The 19,898-nt window shown below is 38.8% G+C and overlaps 3 protein-coding genes across 5 annotated transcripts in view; 1 reads left to right on the forward strand and 2 right to left on the reverse strand.

The window, feature by feature from the left end:
• Nucleotides 1-7,499, forward strand: part of LOC134226955 (organic solute transporter alpha-like protein) — a 44,622-nt gene extending 37,123 nt beyond the window's left edge. For all 3 annotated transcript variants that reach the window (XM_062708096.1, XM_062708095.1, XM_062708097.1), the window contains exons 5-9: nucleotides 6,498-6,623; nucleotides 6,695-6,791; nucleotides 6,852-6,977; nucleotides 7,043-7,169; nucleotides 7,240-7,499. In XM_062708096.1, the coding sequence (XP_062564080.1) occupies nucleotides 6,498-6,623; nucleotides 6,695-6,791; nucleotides 6,852-6,977; nucleotides 7,043-7,169; nucleotides 7,240-7,355 (592 nt within the window). In that variant the 3' untranslated portion in view covers nucleotides 7,356-7,499. The remainder of the gene's footprint in view (nucleotides 1-6,497; nucleotides 6,624-6,694; nucleotides 6,792-6,851; nucleotides 6,978-7,042; nucleotides 7,170-7,239) is intronic.
• LOC134222516 (TATA-binding protein-associated factor 172) overlaps nucleotides 1-19,898 on the reverse strand; it is a 277,075-nt gene that overhangs the window by 211,797 nt on the left and 45,380 nt on the right. The gene's annotated exons all lie outside the window — the stretch shown is intronic.
• On the reverse strand, nucleotides 18,084-19,336 carry LOC134226907 (proteasome subunit alpha type-3). The gene is made up of 4 exons (XM_062708016.1): nucleotides 19,179-19,336; nucleotides 18,595-19,050; nucleotides 18,424-18,536; nucleotides 18,084-18,361 (listed from the first exon to the last, which is right to left on the reverse strand). The coding sequence occupies exons 1-4, from the start codon at nucleotides 19,197-19,199 to the stop codon at nucleotides 18,190-18,192; spliced, it is 762 nt and encodes a 253-aa protein (XP_062564000.1). The 5' UTR covers nucleotides 19,200-19,336; the 3' UTR covers nucleotides 18,084-18,189.

Here is a 19,898-nt window from a genome sequence, read left to right on the forward strand (position 1 = left end):
AGAAAATTATCTTAGAGTATATCGTGCATTATCATACCTTTCCATTATATTAGGTTAGTTGTGGAAAAATAATGAACCAAAGATATTTTACAATTTCAAATATTACAAACAGAACCACGTATCACAAAATACGTACAGAATAAATCAAGTATTAAAAAATGACCAGTTTTTAATTATGTGTATAATTTTTAAATATAATTCCAAACAACTCTTGAACATGTGTTAAATATATATTATTAATTATATTCATTTGTTTTCGATATCGGTATATATATATACCGAAAATTACAAAAAATAATAGAAATAACTCGCCTAAAGGCAAGCTTGGACATTAGAAGAATAATGTTGAATACATTCATTCAAAAGAATGAATATTTCGATATTCGATTCTATGCTTGCCTCATAACACAATATTTATGAATAACGAGCTGACCTGTCGAACTTCGTCTCGCCCAAAATTAATTAGTTAGCAAAAACATTCAGTTTGTATTCACAATTTGTTTTAATTTTTGTTCTGCGTTTCGAATTCATTTGGCAGAGCAAACGTCAAATCTTTTTGTTTTTCCAGATGCCAAATTTGGTTCCATTTGCTTGATTAGTTTTCGAGCTATGCAGATATTAGTGTTTCAGAGCGGGGAGCGTCTCGGACCATCGTACGAACCATCCCTGGTCCCAAAAACCCCTGCATACAAATTTTCACGCTGATCGTTTCAGTAGTTTCCGAGTCTATAAGGTTTAGACAGACAGAAATTCATTTTTATGTTTATAGAAGAAGAAGATATATAGATATAGAGATTAACAATTTATGTTTTAACGTTTGCTCTGCGATTCAATTTCTTTGACAAAGCAAACGTCAAAACTTCTTTTTTTCACATGCCAACTTGAGTTTCATTTGCTTGATTAGTTCTCGAGTTAGCATTAGCATTGAGCAATTCGCACAAATTCGTAGGTGGTACAAGCCAAGACTATTGTACGAGAGTAGTATCACTTTCATCCGTTACCACACCACAGATAATGATTTGGGACTAATCACTACCTCTTAGATGTAAGCAATGCACTCTCCAATAGTCGAGATCTGTCCTGGTCACGTCCTTGCGAATGCTGAGAAAGGAGAAGGATGGTTAGTTGGCCACCTACTTAAGAAAGATGCAGAGAACTCTACGACCTCTGATAGGTGCCACGGGAGGGATTGGGATTGTGTGGAAGGTTATGACAGTAGGAATTGTTTTGGTAGAACGTGAAACACAGAAAGAACTAAGATAGAAATACAAAGTAGGAAATGGACGAGCCTGAAATTGAACCCACGACCTCCTGCTTATAAGGCAGAAGCGGTAACCACTAAACCACCGAGCTCATCTTCATTTGCTTGATTAGTTCTCGAGTTATGCATAAATTAATGTTTTATTTATATAGGATCCTCCCTTTCTAGAGCAGGAAGGGGCCTCGAACCATCATAGAAACATTCTTGTTTTCAAAAACCTCTAAATGCTAAATTTGGTTCTGTTTGCTTGATTAGCTCTCGAGGAACCATCTTAAGACCCTTTTCCGGCCCCAAAAACCCCTGCATAAAAAAATTTACGCAGATAGGCCCGGTAGTTTCCGAGTCTATGAGGGTCAGATAGACTGAAACTCATTTTTAAGTATATAGAAGAAAAAAAAAGAAGAAGAAGAAATAATAAGGGTCAGATAGACTGAAATTCATTTTTATGTATACAGAAGAAGAAAAAGAAGAAAAAGATGTCATTCGATATTGAAAACAAAATGAACTAAAGATATTTTGAGTGACAACACAAACTGGATCTGGAACTGGAGGAAAAGATCTACTTATTGTTTGCACCTCACATCACACACCATGTGCTAAAATCAAATAGGATTCAGTTAGAATGCGGCTGAGTAATGAACATTAAAGGGTAATTTTTTTTCTTATAAACGTTATCAAAAAATGTTGAAAGTTGACAAACATTTATTTTTTCCCGGTTCATGTCCTGAATTCCTGGTTTTCTCGCTTTTTTTGTCGGTAGCATCAATTTCCCGTTTTTTCCCGGTTCGGTGGCCACCCTGCCTTCTTTGAACTTGTTTTTTCTTCCTGCATCCTTCTTGCTTTTTTCTTCATCCTTTTTCAGGGTGTCTACTCATCTGTAAAAACAAAATTCCCTGATTTTTCCCGGTGTTTTACATTAATTTCCAGGCAAAAACAAACGTGCCATATATAGATTTTAGCAGCAAAAGATCAATTCAAAAAAGTAAATATTGCGAAAAATATTATTTTAAAGAATATTTTGGTGGCTTCACAAAACAATGTTGTAAATTACTTAAGAAATTCCTCCAGGAATTCCTTCGCAAGTTCACCCAGAAATTGCTTAAGCCATTCAATCAAAATTCCTTCAGGAATCACAAGGAAATTCCTCCAGGTATTCCTTTAAAAATTTCTCCATAGATTCCATCGGAAAATCCTCCGGATTTAATTTGAAAATTTCGTTGCTAAAACTTTAGAAAACATCTAAAGGAAATGGTTCGGAAATTCCTTTAGAGATGCATTTGGCGATTCCTTTACGATTTTTTTAAGGTCCTTTAGGTGTGTGTTTGAAAATGTCTTTTGAAAATCCCTCGGATATTGGTTAAGTTTGCTCTTTGAATTTTATTTCAGCTGTTTTTCTTTTAAAGAAACTTAAGAAAACTTTTAAGGAAATGTTCCGGAAATGTGTTTGGGAATTTCTTCAGGAAATCCTTGAGAACTTCTTACGAAAACTTCTTCAGGAAATGTGTTGATGCAAAAATATGAGATTGCTGGGTCCATGACGTTAGGCATAATGCCTTCCTTTATGCCGTGGGCTATTTTTGGGGTATATTATGCTTAAAATCCTTTATGCCTAAAATCCTATGCCTTAAAATCCTTTATGCCTAATCCTATGCTTAACGTCCTTATACCTGTTCGCGTGACCAACATCTAGTTTGCTTGGACCTAGCAGCCAAGGTACCGGTACTATAAGTGTTAAACGGCCAAGTTATAGCCTATTCAGATTACGCCATTAATGATCATAAGTATCATGATAAACAACAACCTGATGCCATCTCCATACATTAATTTTTCCACTTTAACACGATATTTATTACGATAAATAATCTAATCGTAATCTGAATAGCTTATTGAAGCGAATTTCGGCAGAATAATTTCAATGGTTACAGTGCCACTAGCGTTCTATTACTGTTTTACTGTAAAAACCTTCGAAAAATTCTTCGGATATTTTTTTGGAATTCCTTGGGATTTTTTAGGAACTCATTCAGAAGTATCTTAAGGAAAACTTTAGAAAACACTTGGAGGAGTTTTTTCCGGATATTTTGCTTTTAAGAATTTTTTGGAAATACTTCGAGAATACCTTTAGAGACTCCTTTGGAAAATCCATTCGGGAATCCTTCGGCTATTCTTTCAAGAATTCCTTTAGCAAAAATGCTTCACAAATGACTACACACTTTTTTTGTGAAAATCTCTTCAGGTTTCCTTTCGGGGATTTCTTTAAGAAACCATACAAAAAATCGTCCGGAAATTCGTTTTGAAATTGCTCCGGGAATTCTTTTCGATTTTTATTTCGGAAATTTCTCCAGAAATAATTGAGGAAATTGCTAATCGTTTTTATGAACACTCTTTTAGTGATTTCTTTGAATAATTCCTTGGAAACCTGATCCCGAAATTCCCTTGGAATTTCCTCCAGGAATTGTTTCACAAAATCCTAACTAATTTAGCATTTTTAAATATTCGTAAAAAATTTACGAGGGGATACTCAACAGAATTTACAAAGCAATCCCTAATTGATTTCCCAAATAAATTCCAAGATTTCACCAAGAATGGCTTCGTAAATTCTCCAGGAATTCTGTAGAAAATGGCAAAACGTTTTTGGCGGAACAACGATCCATTAACGTTCACTACATTTTCAATAGATTTGATTGGTATATTTATTCAAATATTTTTAAGGATTTTTTCATCTTTTGCGAGAATTTCACTCATGATCACCGGGTATTGAAATTCCCCTGATTATGTCAGGAATTCCCTGATAATTCCAGGTTTTTTCCAGGTGGGGAGAAATTCCCTGAGAATTCCAGGTTTTCCAGGTTTTTCCAGGTAGTAGACACCCTGTTTTTAGACTTTTATTTACCCTTCTTCTTTCTTTCTTCTTCCTTCTTACTTGTTCATAATTAACTTTTCTTTTTTAATTTTTCCTTCCTTCATCTTTACTCTTTTTTACTTCTTTCATCTTTCTTACTTTTTCCTTTTTCATTGTTCCATGTTCCTTCCCGTTCTTCCTTTCTCCTTTTTCCTCTTCCTTATTTCTTCTTCCTTCTTTTTTCCTTCTACTTTCTACTTTTTTCTTCTTTCTTCTTTGTCCTTCCTTCTTCCATCTTCCTTCTTCTTTCTTCAATGTTCATTTCTCCCTCCTTCATCTTTCCTTTTTCCTTTTTCCTAATAAAGAAGAAGGCGTTTTAAAGCATTTTCTTCCTCCTTCTTTCTACTTTTTTCTATTTTCCTTCTTTCTTCATTCTTCATACTTCCTTCTTTTTTCTTTCTTATTTCTTTTTCCTTCTTGCATTTTTCTTCTTCTCTCTTTTGTTCTTTATTCTTACTTTATCCTTCTTCCTTCACTCGTCTTCCTTGTCACTTATCACTACTTTTTTCTCCTCCACTGCACACTTGCACTTCTTGCTTCTCACTTCAGACTGCTCATTTCTCACTTGTCATTCGACCTAACGCCCAGTAACGTATTGGAGTGGTTTAGTTAAAGAACCCAAAATTAGGTTTGAGATTAGGAAAATTTTACTGAATATCAAGTAAAATATATCTACTTTTGAATAGAAACTAATCAAAAGTAATGTAAATTGTAAACTTTCGATATTATCGTTAAACTTGCCTTGCCTTGCTGTATCCTTAAGCCCTTAAGTTAAGTTGATTCGCGGTCTACGCATGTAGTTCGCGGAGGCCAAACTATCCTACTCCAAAGGAAAGTCCCAGAGAACGAAAGTTTCCCCGTACCCGACCGTGTATCAATATTCTCTCTAGAGCCGCTGTTATTACCTACTCGTTGATGCCGCTTGGATCACCATCCGAGGAGGCCAGCTGTTGTTCTGCACACTAATTCCACTCAAGTATAGCATCGATTTATAATGTCGTGGATGACACTGCATTCCAATTCTATGTGACCGAACCTATACAGATGTACCAGCTAAAGCAAACGTGGCTTGCAATAAACTACATTAGGCAAAAATACACTATCTTGCTTATCTGTGGTTAACTGGAAATGATTGAGTTTGTGGGGAGGATGGACAAACGATCATGGGCAGTACAGGAGTTAGAAAAAAGGCTAAGATAGGCAAAATTTTGTTTCAATTCAAATCAGCATAACTTTGCCTAAAATAAAATCCGGTTTTGATAAAACACGCAGAAACTAGTTTATGTGACTACTACTTTCATCATTTTTTTATGTTCTCCCCAAAAACTAGAACTCCTTTGTGGACCTGGCTGTATATCAAGAATCCATAAGGAATACGCAGAGATATGGTTATTTTCGTGTGAAAACCGGTCGACATTGGGCCATACATCCTAAACGAGTGTCATTTTCACAGAACACCCGAACCCTGACATAAATTTACTAGTGCCAAGTCCTCACAATGCACAGGGTTGCTTTTTGCCGATTTCGTGCTACAACTTTCCTGAAGACACTAGGCTCACATCTGGTTTCGATGGTTAAGCAAAATTTTTATCTCACTTTTAGGTGGATTAATCATTTCACAGATTTTCTCAAAAAAAAAGGCTCTTTTCATATCTAACGTCTTCTCCAAACAAACTACAGCGAAAAAATCAACAGAAAAGATGCTATTAAAAAAGCGCACGAAATCGGCAAAAAGCACCTGGAACCTGGTATAATGAAGGCAGTAGACACTGTCGTCCTGGAAATGTTTCTAAAATCATCCTCTCGCAAAGCCAAGAAGTTAGATACCCATAAACGCATTATTATTATCTGTTATCATTTCATCTTATTTCCGGAACCGTTTTCTCGTGGGAATGGCTATATATCTGAGTATTCCTGACGGATTCTTGATCTGCAATCAGCATTGGTCAGCAAATGAGTTATAGTTTCTGGGGAGAGCATAAAACATGATGAAAGTAACCGTCACATGAAATGACAAGCAGAAAAAAATGCCTTTTTACATACCCTCGGAAAACCAGGAACAACTCCGGATCTTGTGAGCAAATTTTAAATCTACAAACAAGAAGAGCTTCTGCGTGCGATGGTCTCGGGTGGTCTAAGCTTATCTTCCTTCATTAAAATCTTATCATGACTTCATTATAATGACAGTATACTGTCTGTAGGGTCATTTTAGGGCGCATGGCTTTAACTTTCACTTCTGCATAAATAAACGAATAATTAAACATAATATTGTTTACGTTTCACAAGATTCTACTAAAAAATATGTAAATAATCTACCTCTTCCATTTCTTGTTTTAGCTTAATAGTAGACTACATCGGCGGTGAAGAAGCGTTCATCCGGTCGAGTGACACGGAAACTTTCAATGCCAGGACCCCACCCTGTTGTTGCTGTTTACCATTCCTGCAGCGATCGTCCGTTACCAAGTAAGCTCTATTCCAATGGACAACTTATGGAAATTCATTCAACATAGTACGTTTCTTTATCTTCCGCACAGAAATCGGCTGCTGTTCACCAGGCTACTCATACTTCAGTTGCCAATTGTGCAAAGTTTGCTCTTTGTTGGATTGAACATCGCTTACGTTGAAGATGCGGTATGTTTTGTATCCGTACTGTGATCGAATGTTGTTGATTTCAATCGTTTCCTATTTCAGACAAATTTCAACTACATAATTCTCTACTTCGTTCCATTTATCGTTGTGTCGATCATCCTGGGGGTATGGGGTTTAAACATTATCGTACGGATGGTACATCCATTGTACAACGAGTTCCAGTTGATGGTAAGTTGATATTTAACGTACGTACTTGTTCGAAGCAATTTGTAATCCGGAGATATACCTTCCAGGCCAAGTATGTAGTCTTGCAAGCCGTATTGATCCTGTGCAAACTCCAACCGCTGGTTATTATGGCACTAGTGACCTATGTCACACCATCGTGCGCTTTCCCATTGACCTTACAAGTACAAAAGAATGGTAACTATCATAAATCCAGGGTAATGCTTAGCCTCAAGATAATGATTTGCATATGAATTCCACATTTCAGCTGTGTTCCAAATGTGCCTTTGCGCGGAAATGCTGGTGCTTTCCCTATGGGCTTTACATTTGTACAAAACTCCCAACAAGAATCAACAGTTGTTAGAGAAGGCGGAATCGACCTGAGTGATGCCATGATTCATTTATCTATCAGACGGAGATATTCCTTAATTAACCTATGAATAGCATGCTTTTACGAATTCTTGTCGTACTTAACTGTATGTAATTTAATGTGATAAAAAGAATTAAATGTTATTATAATTGTGTAAACATATACTGCTTTCTAAGGGTCTGTCTCATTTGGAGAATTAAAATTAAAAGTGACAGTTCGAAAATTATCAAATAACCCGGTCATAAGAATGGCTGGTGCTACCCAGCAATTCCAATAAGACATCGATGCAAAATAATTCGATATCTGTCAAAAGTAATCTTGCTCTGTGAGCAGGGTTATTCGATAATTACTGAAATGTCACTTTTAAGTTAAATTTCAGTTTAATTATCCAAATGAGACAGACCCTAAATATCACAACAATATGCGATCTGGTCGTTGTTGATCGTCCTTCTCGAAAACCACTGTGATATTCGCCGACAAAGGTCTACGCAAACGGGCACAGGTGCAGTCTGCTAAACAGAATTCGAGAGAACATCTTGTAGGCGGTATTTAGGAGTGTCATACCGAAGACATTTATTCTCAGCCGATCACTCCCAACTTCAAGTAGTTCGGCCGGGATTCACTTCGTCTAGCGTAGGTGGCTCCACTACTTGTCCATCATCCTCAATCCTGATTCTGTGTGTGCCCTCTCTGCCTGATTGCTCATTCAACAATAACTCAAACTGCTCCTTCCACCTAGCAGCTACCACTGGTCGCTCGTGTGTGATATAGATATCTGTTCAATATGAATACCCTAAAAATAGAGATGTAAGTGGTGTCATTGCATAAGTAGCATAACGACCACCCACCAAGCCATCCACCGCTAGGCAATATTCGCCTCTACGATTTCGTCACCCAGCACACAGCATGCCATGGTTCTGCCTCTTTCTTAACACGACCACCGGCGCGAACACACGCGTTTTCCCCGAACAGTCTCCCATCACTCCGACGTCAGTAGCCAACGGAAGACCGACCAGCCGAATTGCAGCGAGAATCAGAACCTCACATTGGCGATCCTACCAGGTAAATTCTAGAATTTGCATGTTCATGACCCTCGAGAATACTATGCGGTCAAACGAAAAAAAAATGAACGAATTGAAATGTGAATGAAAGATCACGTGATCCATATTCTATCTAGAATGTGATGGCCATCGGTTTGTAACCTTAATCACCACATGGTTTTTTTTTCTGAAAGAACATCAGAAATGTTTTTTTTTTGCTGAGATTGCATCGGTTTTTGGCTTGGAATGCCACAAGTGTCCTGAAAGACACCGAAATGACAAAATGACATCGGCTTGTGACTTGGAATGTCACAAGGTGTTCTAAGAGAACACCGGAACAACTATACGGTTACTTTAAAAAAAATATAATTCGTAAATATGTTTGGCATCGGTATGTGGCTTAAGTTGCTACAAGGTGTTCTGGAAGAACACCGGAAATGTTGTGGACAAGATAGCGTCGGTTTGTGACTTGGAAAGTCACAAGGTGTTCTGAAAGAACATCGGAAATGTTTTTTGATGAGATTGCATCGGTTTGTGGCTTGGAATGCCACAAGTGTCCTTACAGGACACCGGAATGACAAAACAAATAATTAAAAATGGACATCGGCTTGTGACTTGGAGTGGCACAAGGTGTTCTGAAAGAACACCGGAACAACTACATAGTTATTTAACGAAAAATATGGAATTTCGATAGGAAATATGTTTGGCATCGGATTGTGGCTCAAGTGGCTACAAGGTGTTCTGGAAGAACACTGGAAATGTTGTGGACAAGATAGCGTCGGTTTGTGACTTGGAAAGTCACAAGGTGTTCTGAAAGAACATCGGAAATGTTTTTGATGAGATTGCATCGGTTTGTGGCTTGACATGGCACAAGGTGTTCTGAACGGACACCGGAGAAAATGTTGATAAGATGACATCGGTTTGTGACTAAGAATGTCACATGATTATTTGAATCTGTCCGAAAAAAAAAAATCTTGACATCAGTTTTGTGGCTTGAATTGCTACAAAATGTTCTAGAACAACGAAACATTTGGATGGTTTTGAGCAAATATTTCATTTTATATCAAGAACATTCTTGATATTGATTTGTGGCTCTAATTGTCACAGGGTGTTTTGGGAGAACACTGGACAATTTGTTATTGTGACTGATCATCGGCCCGGGGATACGTTGATAATAACAAACTAACGGAATGATTAATCCATCGGTTTATCATTTGGAATGACATAATCAGTTCTTGAGGACCACTGGAAAAGTTATGTTTAAGAGTGATGATAACACCGATATATGAGTTGCAATGTTACATGGTCTTCTGATAGAACATGGGAACACCTACATTTTTTTGATAAACATAATTTTCGAAAATGTGCATTACATCGGTTACGGCTCAAATTGCCATCGAAAAAAAAATTGTTGTAGACACCAGTTTAGGAGTTGAAATGTCCAAAATGTTCCGTAGAAAAAAGAAAAAAAAATGATGAAAAAAAAATTGAGGATCACAAAAAAATAAATAAATAATAATTCTAATTTTTAACAATATTTTAACAATATTTTATTTCTAATATTTTAACAAGACACAAACAAAATCGAGGAAAAGTTACCATCTTTATACTAATCAGAAGATAATGATAGACATACACTTTTTTATAGTGGAGGGGGGATGTGTGATATAGATATCTGTGCAATATGAATACCCTAAAAATAGAGATGTAAGTGGTGTCATTGCATAAGTAGCATAACGACCACCCACCAAGCCATCCACCGCTAGGCAATATTCGCCTCTACGGTTTCGTCACCCAGCACACAGCATGCCATGGTTCTGCCTCTTTCTTAACACGACCACCGGCGCGAACACACGCGTTTTCCCCGAACAGTCTCCCATCACTCCGACGTCAGTAGCCAACGGAAGACCGACCAGCCGAATTGCAACGAGAATCAGAACCTCACAGCTCGTTCAACAGACTCGTTTTGTAGAACTTCCGCGCGTCGTTTCTGGCAATGCTTCCTTATGCCTCCGAGAGAACTTTTTCGTCTCAGCTGCCCTCAGTTTTCTATATTGATCGCTGAATCGGCGTGTAGCCGGTACGAGCATACCAGGCCTGGTTTTTCTCATCTGGCGCTCCTTGGCACTCCACATCAAACCAGCCTCCACACTGATCCCTTGTGTAGTAGTAGTACCAAGTATTTTTGAGGTTGTTGTACTGACCGCCCCTGGGATTGCTGCCACACACATTCAAATTGATTCCACTTGGGAGTCCTTCTATGCGTTCTTCGATCTATTGAGCGAATTGCTAAGACCAGACACATCTGCCGGATACACGCTCTAGTTTGAAACAACCAACAGTTATTAGTTTGTTTTACAAACTATCCATGTAACTTTTTACGCTAGCCATAAAACAGCGCCTTCGCCAATCCTATCGAAAAGGTTGTTGCCCATCAAATTGAATTTGGACTCGCTGTGGTCTTAGGAAGATTGCAGATCGAAAATATCAAACACAACCGTAGGGGAAAGTGGGGAGACTTGATCCCCGGGGAGACTTGATTACCCCCTGTTTTATCGAGAACTAAAGTAGTTTTGTTCTAGCGTATTTTTTAGTATAGATCCTCTAGACAAATGACCTTTATGTGGTGAGTTATTTTTTTGGATTGACAACCTTATTTATTCTGCAGGGCAATTTGTAAGGTTTGACCTTCCTAAAGATTTTTTTATTGGCGACGCAAAATTCGAACAACTTTTCATAGCAACGTTTATTCATAAGCATTAGCATTAGCATTGTTACGGTGTATTTCGTAGATTGGACACTAGCATTGATACTCATGTTTAACTTTTGAGATCATTATCAAGAATTTTTTTTCATGGATCCTGTACACCTCCGGTGGCGCAAAGGGCCGACTTGAAAGATCTCCATCCTGAGCGTTGCCCGGCTATCGCTTTAACCTGTTGCCAGGTTAGATTTCGGTTGACTTCTTTTATTTCTTTATTGAGGCTTTGCCGCCATGAGCCTCTGGGTCTGTATAACAGCACAGATTTCACGTTAGAGTTGAAAATTCGTATTTTGGTGCGTTCACTTATCTGCCTGTTTTTCCAGATATTTCTTAAACTCGCAAAGGCAGCCCTTGCTTTCTTGATCCGTGCGCCTATGTCGATCTTGGTACCGCCGTCTGACGCCATTTGGCTACCAAGATATTGGAAGCTTTCAACATTCTCCACTGGTTGCCCGGCTACTGTGAAACTGGAAGGAGTCACCGTGTTTACATCCAACGATTTGGTTTTATTGACGTTGATGACTAAACCTGCCGAGGAGGAGCGCTCGGCAAGGTCGTTGAGCTTACTCTGCATGTCAGAGCGCCGTTGCGCGAGGAGTGCAACGTCATCCGCCAATTCGAAGTCGTTTAGGTGCTCCATGGTTATAGGCTGCCATAACAGCCCGCGGTTTGGTTCACGGTCAATCGCATCTACCAGAATCTCATCGATTACGATGAGGAGCAGTAACGTTGATAGAATACATCCTTGCCTCACACCAGCTACGACCCGGATAGGGTCGGACAGGACCCCATTGTGCAGCACTCTACACGAAAAGGCCTCGTACTGTGCTTCGATGAGGCCGATGATTTTCTCAGGAACTCCATTGCGTCTCAGGGCGCCCCACATTCTCGTGATTGAGACGGTCGAAAGCTTTTTCGTAGTCAATGAATACCAAGTAAAGGGACTCTTGGAATTCGTTGACCTGCTCCAAAATGATGCGAAGCGTGACAATATGGTCCACACAGGATCTTCCGGCATGGAATCCGGCTTGCTGCCGCTGGAGAGTCGCATCGATCTTCTCCTGAATCCGGGCTAGAATAATTTTGCACAGAACTTTGAGAACGGTACACAGCAACATAATGCCTCGCCAGTTATCGCATACAGTCAGGTCACCCTTTTTGGGCACCTTCACTAAGATACCTTGCATCCAGCCGACCGGGAAAGTTGCGGTGTCCCAGATATTACGAAATAAACGATGCAGTAGTTGAGCGGATGTCATGGGGTCAGCTTTGAGCATCTCGGCTGATATGCAGTCGACCCCTGGGGCTTTATTCGATTCCATGCTTTGGATGGCTGTTTGAATCTCTAGCAGTGATGGAGCTTCGGTATTGACGCGTGTTATACGTCGGATCCTAGGCAGATCATGCCTTATCTAGAATGCTATCAGAAATCAAGAAGGGGAGTGGTCTTTGATTCCAGTCTTAAACAAAAATAACAAAAGCATGAGGATTACTACTCCTGGGCACGCCCATCTTTACCGTAACTAGGGAGAGGAAGGAAGTGTTGATGGGGTACTTACTTAACGAGAGGCCACCGACTTAGCGACACCCTCATAAATACCACGGAGTTGGATAATGAGGAAGGTATTCGTTGGGTCAGGATTTGCCTGGAGCTGGCAATGCTACCGTGGTAGATCTTACCCCGTAACACACCACGTAAAGGTGTCTACTCAGCGTTACGGGTCATTTTCATAACAACGTTTATGTTTATGTAAATGTCAACATTCCATCAAAGTTTTAGGATATTTGGATTTGAAGTTATTGCCTCAATATGGGGACACTTAATCCCCCATTAGTCACCCACTCAAAAATTTGACGAAAAAATTCCAAAAAAAAAAAATCTGTTCTCAGGCTTCTATTTTTTTTTTTGTAAATTTGACAGATTTGATAAAGGGTTGACAGAAAAAAAAATATTGCGTAGATATCATAGAATGGGGATCAAGTCCCCCAAATTTTTAAATTGCATGTGCTGTCGATTTCAATAACAAAAATCGTTCATGTTTACGCACAGCAATTCGAAAATTCCGCTACAAAACAATAAATGACTCTTGACAAAGCTTTAGAAGCAGCTAGCCAAGTGACCCTCGATCTACCAGCTTGGGTTTCAAGAGCGAGCAGCTAGAATCCAAGGAAAAAGGTTTAGTATCTACAACTATATGTATTTCCAGTCGGTTGTATGCCATTGCCCAGAATACCAATCCCCAGAATCAGTTCCCCAGAATGGTGTTTCCCAGAATTCCATTTCCCAGAACGACCAATTCTCCAGAATGATATTTCCCAGTATGCACCATTTCCCGGAAAAGAAATCCCCAGAATGACCCATTCCCCAGAAAAAAAAAACCCGAATGACCCATTCCCCAGAAACCAAAAACCCAGAATGACCCGTTCCCTAGAAAAAGGTATCAGTCTAAGAAACTATGTTTTTCGCTGTCATTTCTATAAATTAAAAATACTAGATACTATATTTCTTTGCAAAAATACTTATATTGAAGTACGCATTTGCCCGGAATAAGGCAAAACGACATATGCTGCCTATAGATAGTAGAATCTATAGATGAGCGAAAGCATGACTGAGTCGATTTTTTTGCCCGTGCACTCGCGCGTATGACGTCACAGCCCTTAACGTTTCCATTGAAATCGTGACGTCATGCTCGTTTGGAGACACGTTTGACAGTTCGTTTGGAGACAGAGGATTTATCTTCGCTCATCTATATATTCCACTATCTATAATGCTGCCTTATTTTAAAGCACGCATTTGCCCGGAATAGAGCCCATTTGATATGTTCGTTAGGGCTTACATATAATACGAAGGAGCATATAATCCATTATACTCGTTATTCATATTGGGGGAAGCCTATATGGCATAATGCCGTCTGGCATAATGACCATTTGGCATAATCGTTGAAAAGAGTATGAAATGCAATGGGTCGTAAGAATATATGATTTCCATTTTTAGAAGTATGTATTTACCTGGAATAAGACAAAAGAGTAGATGACTCCTTATTTAAAAGTATGCGTTTGCCCGGAAAAAGGCAAACGAGTAGATAACTACCCGAGCAAAGCCTGACATCATAATGAGACCAAAAAGAAAACATATTTTGATATCGACATCAAATTGAAATCATAAACATAAACATCATATCATAAACATAAACAACACATCATAAACATAAACAACACATCATAAACATAAACTTTGATATTCATGATTGATATCTTATTTAGGTATCAATTTGATGTTGATTTCTGAATAATATGAACTGATATTAAACTGATTACATATTTCGTTATCCAAAACCAATATCAAAATCAGTTTTCGATTTGCTCGCATCGACAGCAGAAATAATTTTCAATTTGATGTCACAGTAAGATTTTTCTGCTATACATTTTGTTATTTTAACCGTTAAAACGACCAAAAGGATATCATGCTGAGTTATCAAAATTAATCGATTTCACAACAACAAAATTAGTTATCGATTTACTCTCCATCTTTGCTCGGGTACTTCTTCAAAAGTATGCATTTGCCCGGAAAAGATAAAAGAGTAAATCACTCATTTTTTTAAAGTACGCATTTGCCCGGGATAATGCAAAAGAGTAGATGACTCCTTCTTTAAAAGTACGCATTTGCCCGGGATAATGGAAAAGAGCAGATGACTACTTATTTAAAAGTATGCGTTTGCCCGGAAAAAGGCAAACGAGTAGATAACTACTTCTTCAAAAGTACGCATTTGCCAGGAAAAAGGCAGAAGAGTTAATGACTCCTTCTTTAAAAGTACGCAATTGCCCGGGATGAAGCAAAAGAGTAGATGACTCTTTCTTTAAAAGTATGCATTTGCCCGGAATAAGGCAAAAGAGTAGATGACTCCTTCTTTAAAAGTACGCATTTGACCGGGATGAAACAATTACGAAGTATTTAGTCTAAGCTAGGAAATGGTGCATTCTGGGGTATGGTATTCTGGGGATAAGGACATTCTGGGGAATGTCTTTCGGGGGATGGAGGCATTCTGGGAAATGTCGTTCGGGGGATAGAAGCATTCTGGGGAATGTCTTTCTGGGGATTGTGGTATTCTGGGGAATGGTTTTCTAGGGAGTAGTGCATTCAGGGGAATTAATTTCTGGGGAATCACTTTCTGGGCAATGGGTTTCTGGGGTATGACATACAATCTTCCAGTCATATCGACTCGGAGCTGAAGAATGCCGACCGCAAGAGAATGTGGTTCCTGACAATGGGAGTAGTCGTTTATCAGCGGAAGCCGAACGAAGTGCGAATGATATGGGATGCGACAGCAATGACGAGCGAAGTACGAATAATCTTTAATTCCAAACTTCAAAAGGGACCACATTTAATAACACCGTTATCAGCTGGTTTGAGCCGCCAACACGCGTAACCACAGGACTGATAACTCTTTTCAAAAATAATTCATGACCATTTTGAACCATAGAACTAAATAATGCTCGAGGAGGACTAATGCAGCGAGCGAGATGGGCAGACCAGGTGCAAAACGACTTGGCGAGCGTGGGGCGTATTCGAGGATTGAGAGATGCGGCCTCGAACCGTGTATTGTGGCGTCAAATTGTTGATTCAGTTTTATCTGTTTAGATGTAGACTAAATAAATGAAATGAACTAAATAAAACATGCCTTCAACTATAGTTACATTCCAGGTTATCCAAGAATTTCCTGAAGTATGGGCCTCAAGGTCTACACGCGTAACCAGACGGCTGTTATACCTTATGAAAATAGTTGATGCCCGTGTGTCCAGTCATTGTCCAATCCAGTCATTGGGGACTGTTAGGTTACCCATAGAATTGAATTGGAGGCCTCCAAGGTCTACACGCGAAAAAAAGGGCGGTTATATTTTTTATGGCGAAAGTTGCCCTTTGCCCAAACGACATACCGACAGTGTTGGAAAAAACTCAAAATCTCAAAACTCACGAACGATTCAAATCAAACGTGAGTTGAAACGCACCTAACTCAGCACCTAAAAAGTCATAGCTGAGTTGAATCATCACAGGTTTTCTTTTGTTTTCCTTTGTGAATTAACAGTAAATTAACGTTCAACACATAGAACAATGGATACTCTTGTGTGTGTAAACCATAAATCGCCCCCAAATTGATTTTAAACACTGATTTTTTAGGAAATGAGTGAAATGATCCGTTTTAGCATGAAAAACTCAGACGTGATTCATTCCTTTAAACTCGCAAATGAGTTAGTTCGCGCGGGAGCGCTCAATGATTGATTTTACCAACACTGCAGACAGCAACGAAAAGCCGTTTTTTTAGCTTTGCTCAGGCTAGTCCTAGGCATACAGAACACTGCAAATTTGAGGAATGATCATTCTGAAGGCTCAACGACCGGGTTCAATTCCCGGTATGATCTCTACATTATACTACCCCATCCAGCAAAGATGGGACTGATATGCGATAACAGGCAGTATAGGCAGCATATAGTTTGAGAACCGCTGACCGCTAACAATCGCTTGGTATTTTGCTGCGGCCGCGAATATTGAATTTTACGAGAAAACGCAACGTATAAATAGTGAAACTAGTCTATGTATAAACTATATAGCCGAATAATCTCATTTGTCTACACATTCGCCGGATAAGAGCCCTCCGTGTTTGAAATTTTGTGCAAAAAGCTTCGATATTATTGCCTCAACGGACGTTAGTTTTAATCTAAAATGGAGAAGAATTGCGAGAAATGCTCTTTCGTCATAAAGATGAATCACGATTTGTTTACGGTGTGCGAAGGTAAATGCGCCAAGTCGTTTCACGCTAGTTGTGTTGGTGTGAATGAGGCTCAAGTCTATGCGTTGTCAACCAATATTATCTGGATTTGTGATACGTGCATGGCCTTATTTTGGAAAATGCGTGATCGTTCTAATGCCGACTTCGATACTAGAACCGACACATCCCCGTCTCGCACAGTGCACGAAGAAATAGAAGACCTGAAGAAAACGGTAGCAGATATTGTCCAGACCCTTGCAGAAGTCGTACGGAAACCAGATTCAATTATTCCTCAACGTCACTCAACACCTGTTTCCTCGCCAACGTTTGATGAATCGACCAGCAGACATGTTAACTGCCCATCACAACAAACGGAGGATGAAAGCGAAGTGTTTTCGCTCTGCCTAACGAATATCGATAAAAGTGCTACCGAGAACGATATTAGTGAGATGGTGTCACGATCTCTCTGTGCGCCGTTATCAAACTGCAAAGATGTGATAAAACTGGTTCCGAAATGGAAAAATATTGCAACTCTTGACTATGTGTCATTTAAAATAGTGTTAAATACGAATCTGAAATCGTTAGCATTGACACGAAGTACTTGGCCTGATGCAGTTAAAGTTCGAGAATTTGTGAATCACGCAAACGTTACTTGGAAACCTAGTCAAAGAGATTGATCATAAATGTATGTTGTAATTTAATTTGAGTAGATATGTATGGAATTTGTAGGGAAAGTTTTGTGCCACTTTGATGAGATTTTGTTTTTCTATGTATTTTAGTAGTGTATTTGTAGAATCAAGAATGTGTTGTGTACTTTGTGAAAACGTTTTGTTCAATTTAAAGCTTTACTGTGCTAATTTGATTGTAATGATGATTGTAATATAATTTAAGTAGTTCAATAAGACCAGCAGGTCAGTTGAATGTGATTATAATAAATAAATAAATAAATAAATAAATAAATATGTACCACAAAAATATATTGTTGATTAGGAAGCCAATAGCCTTGCGAGCAAAGGCGTAGGATTGACAAACCGGTTGTTGAAAAGCAGGCCAAGTTCCAGTTGGAATGTAGAGCCATTGAAGAAGAAGAAGAAGATGATATGCTAAAAGTCATAATGCTATAGAGACTATAGAGGAGGGCAATGGTAATTGCCATACCAATTCAATTTGTAATACTTGTTTTTTCAATATATTTTATCATTCAAAATTACAGATTTTTAAAGCCAACTTATCGAAAGAAGCTTCTCCCACCCTTTGAAATAAACGCAAATCGGAAAATTTAAATTTCATTATCACTTTCATCCTCGTCGACCGCTTCTTGTCCTGCTCTGGTGGCTGCAGCGTACAATTCTTCCGGGACAACCTGATGACGGCCGTTGGACGCTTGGCATACCCAACTAAGTTCCAACTTAAAGTCCTTATCCTTCAATTCGTCATGTACTTGGTAGATTCTAAAATTAGCGAATATTTTTTTTATTTTTTCCTAATACTGCGAAACATTCAACAAACTCACATCTTTCCTGCGGTAGTGATCAACTCATTTACCGACTTTTGTGACAATTTCAACTTTTCGATCTCAGTCTTGGCGGTTTGTTTGGCCTTGCCAACAGCACATCCAAAGTATCCCTGAAACAAGCAATTTCATTATTATTCTAGAATTCTAATTATTACTCCAATAACTTACACACGACACACCGGACGGATCAATCATATACATCTCCGGCCCCGTTTCCTCCGTCCAGGAGGCCAAAATTACACTAACTCCAAACGGACGCACCGCACTGTACAGCGTGTAGGCATGGAAATAGCTGGACAATCGATCGTTCAGATGCTTCAGCGGAATTTGCCTATCGTACTGCTGCCTATAGTTGGCCGCTTCCTGTCGAGCAATGTCCACTACAGCACGTCCATCGGCAATCATTCCACTGATGGCCATCCCAATCGAAGTGTCGATTGTGAAGATCCTCGTTCCGGATTCCGGCTCGTATAATTTGCTGGTAATCAACTTTTCCACTGCCAGAACTACACCATCTTTTCCACGAAGACCGATCACCGTACCACTGTTTTCCACCGATTTCGCGGCATACTCAATCTGAAAGACACGTCCATCCGGCGAGAACTGCGATGCGGACAAATCGTACTGTAAAACAAACGGAAAAGTGTTCCGCGGAACAACCAAAATATTAGAAATGCTTAACCTCAACTTCGCAGCTTGAACTGATCCTTTCGAATCGAAAGCATTTTAAAATAATTGAATGAAATACTTACACCTGTACCAATGGAACTCATCTTGATGATCAATCTCTATCGTTTTAAAATAAAATTCTATTTATTTGCAGTAATATTGTCCCGAAAACCGACACCGCGAGATGAAACAGCAGAAAACCGTCGATGATTATGAGAAAACACAAACGATTTTTTGACAACTTGAACAACGCTCTAGAAGAAGGGCTGATACAGCGCACCGCGTGACGCAAAATAAGGCCAGGTAAAGCTAAGGATCCTATATAATGAGAGATATGCGAAAACGGCCATTTTAAGCCAATCGAGCCTTTTCACGAGACGTTTAAAATCTCAGCTGATTTTATCGTCAATAGACGCCCGAATAAAAAATACAGTAGAATAACAATACAATTTATTGTAACACTACTATTTATAACATTAAGTTGGCAATAGATTATATTGTAAATAAAACCATAGAAATACATTAGAATGAATTGTTATGAACCATTTACTCAAATGTAAATGAAGTTTTCGCAATAGAATGTACGGGTTGTTAAGTATCGTAACTATACAAAATTCGAGATTTTTCCATACATTTTTTTCGTCACACAATAGAGTGTATGGTTAATATATTGTTGAAATATCCGAACAAAACTGTTCAAAATACAATGGATTGTATTGTATTTGTATAGTAAAACAATACGATTTTTGATTTCTCAGTTGTGACAGCTTTACTGTTCAACAATACAATTTAAAGGGAAAAAT

Source organism: Armigeres subalbatus, chromosome 3 (genome assembly GCF_024139115.2).
Source record: "Armigeres subalbatus isolate Guangzhou_Male chromosome 3, GZ_Asu_2, whole genome shotgun sequence".
In the NCBI taxonomy this organism is placed as follows: Eukaryota; Metazoa; Arthropoda; class Insecta; order Diptera; family Culicidae; genus Armigeres; species Armigeres subalbatus.